The 12261-nt window shown below is 37.1% G+C and overlaps 1 protein-coding gene across 1 annotated transcript; it reads right to left on the bottom strand.

The window, feature by feature from the left end:
• Positions 1-6594: 6594 nt before the first annotated feature.
• Positions 6595-7205, bottom strand: PG986_001708 (uncharacterized protein; the record flags this gene model as incomplete). Its single annotated transcript, XM_066837930.1, has 2 exons — positions 6595-6854; positions 6989-7205. The coding sequence occupies 2 exons, from the start codon at positions 7203-7205 to the stop codon at positions 6595-6597; spliced, it is 477 nt and encodes a 158-aa protein (XP_066706823.1).
• Positions 7206-12261: the final 5056 nt, after the last annotated feature.

Here is a 12261-nt window from a genome sequence, read left to right as displayed (position 1 = left end):
AATATAGGTATACTTATCTTTATCGGTAGGGTAATAATTAATATTCGTTTTTAATTTACCCTTTAAGGTTATAAACTAATAATCGAACTTAACTTTAAAATCTTTTTTATTAATAAATAAAGGGGGGTCGAATATTTTAATGTTTCGCTTAAAATTATTAAGCAACGTAACGCCGGTACGGGTCGTTCTTTTTATTTAAACCGAAACTCCTCGGTTTCGAATTAAAAGATTAACGATATATTAATTTAATTGCTAGATTTCCTCGTTTCTTTTTACGACGACCAGTATAAAGTTTTTTTCTCTCTCGGTGAGCTTACCGTCTTTGTTTAGTTTTTTATCTTAATTATTTTTTTAATTAGTGTCGTTATTTAAGTTTTTTTCGCCGAGAACGGTAGTTTATATATAGCTTTTTTTTAAATTAATATTAAGGTTTTTAGAGATTTTTATTAAATTAAAGGCTTAGTCTTTAAAGTTTATTATAAAGAAGGTTCGCAATTTAAACTCTTTTTAAATAACGGTCGGGTTTTTTTATATATTTTATCGAAATATTTTTCGACGATTAAGCCTTCGCGTTTAAATTACTAAGTTTTCGCGGTTTCAATAAAGGTTATAAAAGATATCGCAGGAGTATTATAGTAAAAATTATATATAATAATTAATCGTTTAATTTTTTTTTTTCGATATTTTCGTTTATAACGTTAAGGAAGTTATTAAAAAAAAAAGCGTTCGTAATTTAAGTTTAGCCTCGATTTAATATAGTTAATAAAATAATTCGGGGGCGGTAATTTTTTATTCTAGGTCGCTTTTAATATCGAATAGTAAATCCTCGTTTTCACGCCCGGTAATAACGCTTTAATTATTTACGTTTATCGAGTTTATATTAAAGTAAATAAAGGATACGTATTTAATTAATAGAGAGTCTCGCGCGGTACGCTTTTTTAAGTTTACGAGGGAGCGGTTAATATCGTTAATATTAAAACATACCGATTTACGGGCCTGTTTTACGCGCGTATCGCGTTTTTTAAGCCGGCGGCTATTTTAATTAATTACTTTATTTAATCGAGATTAATCTAGGTTTTAATTTTTAAAAGGGTGGGATATTCGTAGGGCTTTCCTAGGCTTAATAAGTTAAATCTTTTTCGGTAATATTATAATTATAATAATTTAAAAAGTAAAACTATAAATTATTACTTTATTATAAAAAACCGAAAAAATAGGGAAAAAAAATCCAGCCTTACCGGGACGATTTCCTTATTTAAATAAGTGGAAAAAAGTTAGGTAGCGCTCGGGCTATCTCTCGCATGCCCTTACCCCACTCTAGTTAGCAAGGCTATTAAAAGCCTGTTTTAAAGTGCGCCGTAGCACTTTATATACTTTCTTATTCGTCGTATAAACTCTAACCTCTTAATATCGGCTATTTTTATACATTAAAAAAGGCGTATAAAAAAGAAATCAAAAGTTTTATACGGGCGTATATTACTTATATTTTTAAAAAAGACTTCCTACTAACGTTTTTAAAAGCATTCTAAGCGACTTTTACTATTTCGAATATATAAAAAAGCTTTTAAAAAATAAAACTCGTCTTATATAATTCGAAATATATTATTTTATAACTAAATATAAAACTATATACTTTAATACCTCCGGAGATATCTTCCGGCCTATTTATTTTTTAAGAATTAAAAACTTTAAATAATTCGATTAAGGCTTAATTTTAAACCGAATATATTTAAAACTATATCGTATAGTATTAAAATAGCTTTCCGACGTCGATTTTAATTAAACTTAACTAGATTACGAAAAGTATAACGTAAGTAATATATCGGCTCGCTTTTTTAAAAAGTAAAATAACCGCACTATAAAAAACAAATAAAATACTTAGTCGACACCGCCGTACGAAAAAAAAACGGCTATAGGATAAAGAATTACTTTATATATAAACTAAAGAAAACTTACAGTTTTAAAAAGACGTTAATAAATAATTATAAAATAAATCGCGCCGAAATAATAATTATACGAAAAAACTTAAAACGCGCCCGCGACGCTATAAAATTTATAAGGAGCCCGGGTATAATACGCGCACTTATTAAAATAATATAAAAGTATTTAAAAAGAAGGATTCCGATTAATTTTAATATATTAAATGCGTTGTAATAGAATTAATTTATATTTCGTTATACGAGGCCTTAAAAAGTATTTAATTAGACCGTGTATTTAATTAGACCGTAAATTACGTTATATTTATAATTAATTATATAAAATATAAGCCGAGTAAGGTTCCCCGCGATAAAACACTAAGCTTTTTATACTTATTATTATTTCTATTATAATTTTAAAACGCTATCGTAATAAACTTTAAAATAATACTTAAAAATAAAAAAAAGAACGATAATATTATACTAATAATCGATAAATTAAAAAAACGAATATAAAATATCGTTTACCGAATAATTATTACTGTAATTAAAATAGCCCGATTATATTATAAAAAACTATACCGGACGTGTAATTACTTTTTAATAATAACTTTAAATCGAAAACCGTAATTTATTTCCGTTTTTATAAATAAAATATTAAAAATTTTAAAAATTAAATAAAAATTATCCTCGGTAAATTATTTTTAAACCGCGGAATAAGCCGAAATAGTAATCTAATATTTCGAGTAAAAACTATAAGTATTTATTAACTATTTTTAAAACGATTAAAAGGAAGCCTTATCGGTTATAAATACCGCTTAAGCTACGTTATTTTAAGATTTAATAGGGTATTCCTTTTACGAAATCGAAATAAGGTTCCTTATAAAACTTATTTAAAATTAAAAGGCTAGGATTAAAAATATAACGAATTTAAAAGAACGTGAAAAACTTAGCCGAATAACCGTATAAAATTAAATAAAACGAATTATTAATTATTATAAAATAATTAAAAAAATATAGTTAAAGCTTAATAAAAAATATATAATTAAAAAAAATAAATACCGACGGTAACCGGATTTCGATATCGGGGATTAAGTATTTATTATTAAAAAACCCTAATTCTTTATAAAGTTTACCGATAAACTCGATTATCTTTTAACTCGATAATACTATAAAATCGAACTAAAAATCGGTTACTCGTATTTATAAAAAATCTTAAAAAAATAGATAAGTTTTAAGGTTTCTTATATAAACCGACTTAAAAAGTACCTAAATAACCTTTTAATTAAATAAACGATACGGAATTTTAACGGAGAAATAATTAAACCAGCCGAAAAGAGAAAATAAAAGGTATACTATATTACTAGTTTAAGGATTTATTATCGAAAATTATAATATTAAATTAAATAAAAAATAGGATCCCGATTTAACTTAGTATCCCGTAGAAAACTTTAAAAATACGGCTAAATAATTATAAACCTATTACGAGTAAAATCTCGAAGTTTTTAATTCCTCGATACGTTTATAATATTAATTATAAGCGATTAAAAATAATACATTTAACGAGCTATACGAAAATAATAATAAACTAGCCGCTCTCGAAAAAAAAATATAACGAAGAGGTTAAAAAAGATAATAATTTAAATAAAGGAATAAGTTTAAATAATTATAGTATTAATTTTTTACTTAATATGTTTTAAAACGAGCTATTTTAAAAGGGGGGGTAATATTATAACGTATTTTAAAAACAGGCCTTTAATAGCCTTATTAATTAAAGTAAAGCAGGGCGTACGAGAAATAGTTTAAACGCTATTTAATTTTTCCTTACTTATTTAAATAAAGAAATTATCCCGGTAAGGTTAAACCTTTTCCTTTTTTCCCTATCTTTTTCGGTTTTTTATAATAAAGTAATAATTTATAGCTTTACCTCTCGAATTACTATAATTATAATATACCCCTTATTTATTTTTTACTTATATTTTACGATTTCGTTATTTATTATAAATATTTTTTATTATTCGAAACTTAGTTAAGGTTAATAGGAGCCGCGTTAATAAAACTACTTATATAATTAAAACGTTTATTTAAAAAAGGGGATAAATATAATAAAGGTAAAGGGAATAGAGTGCTTATATACCGGTTCCGGCTTTACTTAATCACTATATATATATAAAAACCCAAGGCCCCTTAAGAATATTATAAAATAAGCGTTAACTTTATTCTTTACCCCCCCTTACTTATCGTTACTATTTAAACTCGTGCATCTTTTATAATTTAAAAATCATTTTAATAATAAATAAATAAATAAAAAATATTTCTTAATTAAGTGTTTTTATTACGCGATATAATAAATAACTCTTTTATAATAAAAGATTCCACTGATTTTTAATTCTTTTTTAATTTAAATAAAAAATCGATATTAATATAAGCGATAACCTCGACGTAGTTAACGTTTTAAATTTATTAGGAGCTTTTATATTTACTTTACTTTTAACCGGCGATAATACTATTCGCTAAGTAATATATATTAATAAAAATATAATTAAAATCGGCGATTATATTATATAATAATAGCGATAATAACTTAGCGAAAATAGTAGTTATTTTAAGCTTTTATTATACTTTTATAATATTCGTTTTACCGAGATTACTTTTAAAAGCCTCGATTAACCCGACTTTTTTTTACCGATTAATTAATTATATATAAAATAGTAATAATCATTTCATTATTTTTAATAAATTACTTTAATTAATTCGAATATAAATAACCGTAATCAAGTTTTTTTTTAAGTTTATATACTACCGCTTTAAATTTAATAAGTACCGGGCTATATAATAATTAAATTATAAGTGTACTTCACTTTTTATTTTATATAAATCGCATTTATTAACGCCGAATTTTAACCTCTTTTATTTAATAGCCTATTCTCGGGAAATACTTTATTCAGCTACTTTTAAAAGAGTTAAACTTAATTTCGCTTTTTAAAAACTAATAAAACGTTTAAATAGCGTATTATATATAAAGCGAGGCTTATAATTTTATTTTATAGCTTATTTAATATAATATTTATTTATTTAACTTTTCTTTTTTATATATTAATAACTTTTAATTTCCCTTTATTTATTATATATAATTATATTTAAATAACCCCGGCTTTCACCTTAATTTATAATATAATTTTAAGATAAGTTAAAATTAATTTTATTTAAATCGAATATTTATACAATTATTTCCGTTTTTATATATAATAATAATACGCTTATTAAAAGTAAATATACCGTATATACCCTTTTAATATTATTATAAGCGAATTAAAATAAAAGGTTAAAATAATAATCGTAGCGATACTTTATTATAACGTTAATAGCTTCTTAAAAGCGATAAATTATATAGTTAGTAAACTAACTTATATAATCCTACTTAATTAATAGTCCCTAGCTAATTATTAATCTTATAAGCCCGCTCCATAAGAATATATAACTAGACGAACTATTTAAGCTAAGCAATACGTCTAACAACACAGTAGGGTTCGGCTGTTCAAGTGAGCATGGATCAGTCGGAGAAATGCCTAGCCAGTCTGTTTCGGCCGTTCGTCACAATGCGGAAAGGATCGTTCAACAGCCGGCTGTGTGTATAAGAGGTTTGCCGAATAGAAAAGCGCTGTCGCCTATTCATTTGTGCATGGCGCCTAACTTTGAATAGATTGTGCATAATACTTGTTTCCTCCGACTACCTGAGTTCCGTTATACAGGTTTACGGTAGAGGTCGCGGTCAACTGCATTCTGAGAACTATTTGAGCTGGTCGCTTGCAGCAAAGAGGTTACGCGACTCCTTGCCAAGAAACAACGCTGCTGAGCCTGCTTGTTTCTCATCTCCTGCGTTCATCCCTTTGGGAATAAGTTAAGGACAACTTTTCGGGAGGGCGACCTGGTCATTCCACGCCTCGACCCCCAGTATGTCATATGTGAGAGAAGCTGGATGGTTGGCGAATCAACCTTAGAGGGTTAGGGCATCCTAGCACGCCCATAAAATGACTGGCTACGTAGTCGACGGGAAATATAATTGGTGGGTGATCGACGACGCAGCAACAAGCAACCCAGCAGCGTGGGCGCGATGAGAAACGAAATGCTCTTTTTCGGCGGCCCCTGCCAGGAAGGTAAGCTACCCCGCGGTGGGGTCATCTCGAAGAAGAGAAGCTCCCCCACATCTTCTCAATACAGTACTTCGGCCAGGCTTCGCACGGAGGTTTGAAATCCCGCCGCAACTCGTCCACCATGTTAACTTGGCTGCTTCGTACATCAGCCTCGTCACCCGTCAACTCAGTCATTCTATTAGTCGCGTAAAACTCTCCAAAGCTCCCTGAGTGAAGGTCGAGATCACGCCGAATCCCGTCTTGTCTGTTGTAAATCTCGCATCGAGCTAGAAACAGAAGCAGACTGGTGGACAGGGCAAAGCCACAACTGCGGTAAATATTCATCCTTTCAGACTCAATAGAATGAGCAAGAGTGAATAAGATTTGTCGTTTGAGGACGAGACGTGCTTTTTCCGTTTGGGCTTCGCGGCCTGGGAGATCAAGAAAGCCGCCACCAGAGTTTGACAGAAAGCCTGTCGCAATATACAAAACCCTCGCCGCGGAAAGCCACTGATATCGGGTTGATATGGCAGTTCTCACTTTTCTCACTCACTTCCAGGCACATCGTGCTTGTCCTTATCATGGACATCCTTCTGTTCTTGGCTTTGGTTTTCGCCTTCACTTCGAGGATCGTCGGATGATGTACCAACTGTGGCCACAACGGCTCCGCCTGCAACTGCTGCTCCTGCTCCAATGAAAGATGATAGAACAGCTGCAATGCCATAACCGCCCATTGCAGCGCTCTGGCATGCGCTGAAGACTGCGCCCGCAGCTCCAGTAGATTGGATCCCAGCGGCCACCGATCCTGAAAGCAGACATTGTCAGTAAGGCCTCTCGGCATGACCACATATAATTAGGGTACAAGGAAGTCAGAGTCCCAATTTTGGGTTCTGCCACTGATATCTAACATTAAAGAAATGAGGAAGTGCTCTCGCATACCGGCAACTGGCCCGATGCTACTAAATCCTATAGCTCCAAGTACGGGACCCATTAATAGGCCTCCAGTAGCGGCGCCCGCCACAACAGCGCCTCCAACTGTGACAACTTTAGGGTTCTCCTTAATGCCTTCGACGACCTTTTGGCCCGTCTTCGCGCCCTCTGTCTTCGCCTTGGCGTAGCCAATCTCGGCAGTTTTCTGGATGATTCGCCAGGCCATTGCGAGCCTTTGAAATATGAGACGATGATATGCCGTAAGGCGACGATTGCATAGACCTCCGTCCTGGAGATGCACTACGATCGACGCGAGTTGCGTCCTAGGTGCTTGATGACAAGAGGAGTCAATCGATGCGGGCAGTCATTGATCGTAGCCAGTGGTAGGTGGGTGTGAAAGGTGCACGAATCTAGGTGGTAACGGTAGGTAGGGGGTGGTAAAGGACAAAGCTAACGCTTGTCCTGTAGCATTTCTAGGGGGCCCTGAGTCTCTATATATATACGGCGACTGAACAGAGCCGGAACCGGTGCGTAAGCACCCCGTTCCCTCTGCCCCTGTTACAGTGGGTGCCGATTGGAACGATCGGTTATATCGATAAGTAGCGATGAGATCGGTATGAACTGGGTTTATATCCCGGTCGGCTCGAAGGGAAATAATCTAAATGTAAATAAATATCCTAAGAGAATAGGTTAAGTCTTAAGGTTTTAGTCGTAAAAATACACTAGGGTTTTAGGTAAGTACTCTAGGGCTTATCTGAATAAGAATTTTATAGAGGTAGACGTTAATGTTTTCGGCCGAGTATTAAAATCCAGGTTCAGCGTTCGGATTTTAATCTAGGATTCTTACGCTTTAAGGCTTTAAGACGTGCCTGCATGTATTGAACGCACACGTTTTATGTGTAAGCATTTACCGAAATACGGATTAATGATACGTAGTGAATACTATTCGACGCCACAATGTATCTCAAGCGAGGATCATGTAAAATTAATATAGCAGATCTATCCTATCTCAGCCGCTGTAGATGTAGCTTGGCGGCCCTTAGCACAGCATAATAGGGGCCATGGGGATTACTAGGTTCGTAGTGGCTGTGTTTTATTCTTACTTGCAGATTATTGTCTGAGACTGCCAATTCGCGGAAACGGCCCTGCAAGCCTGCAAGGTCTTTTCCGCTTCCCTGCCGTCTTTCTGTATGCTGTCTGTTAGCGTAGGTTTGAGACTAGGTCTGTGCCGTAGCCAGGGAGTGGTTAAACGCTCCCGGGGCTGGTGATAGTTCTGCTGGAGATCTCGCTCCTTTTTTCGAATTTACCCACCTCTCATGGCTTTCAGTAGCCCTGTACGGCTTAGGAATCATCCCAGACCCGTGGCCTACTATCATAGGCTTGTCTCCGGGATCGAGAGAGGGGGAAAGAGGAATGTTTGCGATATGCAGTGCTGTTAACGTCCAGCGCCCTGTCTCCACGGAGCAGACTAAGGGACAAAGCGCGTTATTCCATGGTTTATTCATTATTGGTTCTGTTTGAGGCGTCAAATTATCTTGCCGCGTTCTCCTGATTTTTTCTACCTCGCGTTCTATATAAACTTATGAAAATCACGTGAGCTCGTACCCTATCGCATAACTATCCAGCCGCCTCTCAACTCGGTTCCATCAGTCAGCCTATTGTAGCTCATGGCTCATGCTCCAGGAGGGTCCAGCAAGCTGCCCTACAGTTTTGGGTAGCTGGACTTACGTCATGGCCCACTCCCCAAGAAAAACAAGGTTCGGAAGAGCGGCTTGTCGCTGTAGAACAAGACAGGGGACCTCGAGATGCGATGGCGGGTCTCCCGCATGTTTAATGTCATGCCGTGAAGTGGCCCGCTTCGAAAACTAAGAAATTGGCCAATCGGAAGGCTCAAATTTGGGCCACAGATGCGACCACGAAAATGCTCGCAGGGGAGACCAACAGAAATGAATCCCCCCAAAGAGGGGTAAGTGAGAACAGCGGCTAGAATAGATATATTCTTTATAACGCTGCCTTCTTCTAAGTTGAGCCCGAGCTCTGTGTCCATCTCTTTGCACGTCTATTCATCAAGGCCTTATCCTCTCGTTCAGTCCTCATCCCTATCGCATCCCATTTTATGCGACAGTGGCTAGACCCCACCAGTTGTCAATAACGCCCAGATAGACGACAGAACCTTCGGCCATGGCCATCTCCGAGCAACAATACGAGCCCTCGGAATGGTCGATTACAACAGATAACCCCATCCTCACCCCTGAGCCGTCCGAGGTTGGCGGCCCTTGTCATGAGTTAGACTGGCGCGTAAGTCACTATTCTTTCTATTTTAATAGTCGGCGTGGCTGCTAAGCATACTTTCGAACGCGTTGTCGGGTATCTGGTTTTTAGGGTTTTATTTCCACTTACCATTTTTGTGTGGCTTCTCCGTTATTTTTTACACAATGTGTGTTCTTATCGTTTAACTAACGAATCACTTATAGAAGCAAGTGTTTCTTCGCGTGAACAGGTATAAGATAGGATTAGCTAATAATCTGTGGCTATTAAGAAGACGCATGGATGCCCTTCTTTTACCTCCGCGCCTTCTTTGAGTAACATAACCCATTACAAAGCCATCGAGCCTTTTCATGACGCGGGTCCGCGGCCAGAATCTCTTTGCAAGATCATCAAGATGATGATATTCCAAATTGCTTCCATCTTTCCTTTGTGGGACTTGACGGATTCAACGTCTTGCGAAGCAACTACTAGTACCCCGGATCTAAATTTTGCAAGCGCCCAAGTCACTGAGACGCTATAGAGCCTGATTTGCTAATGACTTGTGCTCGCCGAGAAGTCTTTAGGGAGCGCCTCCACCACTGCGGCGTCTGTGGCCCACGATTTACCACAGAAAGCGTGGGACGAAACGAACCCATGGCCTGGAAATGCATATATGATTATCGAGAAAGCCACTGGCCGCGCCCTCACACTCCGGAACGGTGAACTCCTTCTTATAGAGCTCGGGAGCGTCTCTCAAAAGGTGGCACAGACGGTGCATAACACTTGGCTCTGTTGTGAACAAAACAACTACTGGGGCTTCCAAAACGAGGCAACAGGGCGTTATCTAGGCCACGACGGTGGAAGCTCAATGTGTGTTGATGCGGCTAGCATTCGAAATTGGGAGATGTTCGTGGCTCGACCAGTTCGGGGGAGGGTACCAGTTATTGATGCCGCACTACTGGCACACGCTCCAAGTAATCGCCCTCTATAACGGTGGGAACCACTTGACAAGGAGAATGCACGGCGGAATTGTGTGGGAATTTCGCAGGGTTCAAACCTAGATCGACAAGGCAACACCTCTCCACGAAGTATGCCACGTCTCGAAACTACCTCAGGAACTCAGAGACTGAGTCTGTCTTTGCATGTAGTTAGCCATGCCTTATAGGCCATCAATCAGGAGCTGACGTACTTCCGGAGAGTAATCTTTTCGAAACTCTTCCCAACGCCTACTTGCCCACAAGACTGAAATCCTATGGTGTATAGTGGAGTGATGTTGCTTTCGGACAGTGGGTAAGTTTCTGTGCCCGCTACAATGACATGGTCAACATTATGCTTCGTACTGATCGAGTTCACAGATTAATATATGCCTCACAAAGGCTGGCTATGTAAAAAAGTTTTAACCACTAACCCTAGTCTTGGGTTCTGAACAAGGAGACGGTTAAGATAATGAACCAGGCCGTGATCACTAAGCGTAGGGGAGGCATGACGAGGCGCTAAATATATACTAGGAAATATTGGCGCTACGACGGGAGGTACTGAGGGAGGAGAACCCGGATACGATGCAAAGCATAGCGGATCTCGCTGCATTCCCCACGAGATAGAAAGTCGCAAAGAAAGCCGAGATAAAAAGTATGCCCTTGTTTGGCTGCAGTCTTCGCTGGTAAGGTTACTCGGGAAGATAACGCTTGGGTGAAGACGATCGCCACGCTTATACTTAACTTTCCTCCGTCGTCGTTGATCTTGGCGGCTTCCAGTATGTTCTTCAACTTCGATATAAAGATGGATGGGCGGTCCCAAATAAGACTTGGGCAGACTAGGTATTCGCAGTGCTAATGCCTATGATGGCGACTGCGCTCTGGTGCTACTGGCAGGGTAAGTGCGGCCAGACATGAGTCCATAAGCTAGAAAATGCGGGAGCTGCCTCCGGGATTCGACCCGTCCTGTGTGCGATCGAGAAGATACAATATGGAGAGGCAAAATGATAATTTGAAGTCTGCCTTGCTACTCGGGCTTCCTTAGTGAGTCGCTCAGACGGTTCATGGCGCTCAGTGGGCCAGGCGTAAGAACTCTCGGAACTCAGCGACATCCATCCTCGAAGGCGTAGAAATATGCATCCTTATGTGGGTTACATGATCGGCGGAAGTGCAACGGATTCGCGAGATTAGAGATACACGCGGGCACAGGTGGCCCAACCATGACAATACATCTGCTCTATGAATCGAAAATCGGATGCTGGCAGTCTGCTAGCTACAAAGAGACTCTTTAAACCAGGCATAGTGTCAGTTCAGTAAACATCGCGCGAACCCGTAGTGGCAGCCGATCGAGCGTACATAGTGGGGGAACTCGCGCTAACTCATAGCACTATCATTGGTGTTAACTTGACAAATCGCGGTCGCTAGCCCACGTTCTAATATAGGTAGCTAAAGATAACGACGCGTCAGGGTTGACGGGAAAGGAAGGTCTGTGAGCAACCTCGTGATGTCAGATAAGGTGGTTGGCACTGTTAGATGAACATTGCCCGCTCTTGCCGATAAATAGCCGAACTGGCTCCACAGGTATATATTTATACTAGAATAATTAAGGGGACCGGATAAGAGTGACGTTTAATAATAGATTAATAAAAAAATAAAGAAGGAAAGAAAAGGCTCTCATTATAAAGGCTTAATTAAGCTTTTACTAATAAAATACTTTATTAATATTACTTATATTAACCGCTTATTTATTTAAGCTTAACGAGTTAATTAAGTCTTTTTAAGTAAACCCCTTAGTAGGGTCCATTAATAATTAAATTAAATTAAATACGTATAAATTATAATAATATATAATTTTATACGTTTAATAATTAAAAGTTTTATATGCTTAAAAAAGCGATTTAACGTATAATAAATATATTTTATAAAAATAAACTATTATTTAAGTCACGTAATTAAGTCTTTATAAAGCGGGGCTGTAAATAGGTTTTAAAATAAATGGAATTTACGACGAAGAAAAAAGGAAAAAGAAAATCGAGTTAGGGCCGATGCGGTAAATCGGTT

Source organism: Apiospora aurea (genome assembly GCF_038362705.1).
Source record: "Apiospora aurea strain CBS 24483 chromosome Unknown utg000001l_segment0_segment0, whole genome shotgun sequence".
In the NCBI taxonomy this organism is placed as follows: Eukaryota; Fungi; Ascomycota; class Sordariomycetes; order Amphisphaeriales; family Apiosporaceae; genus Apiospora; species Apiospora aurea.
This window is presented reverse-complemented; position numbering and strand designations above follow the sequence as displayed.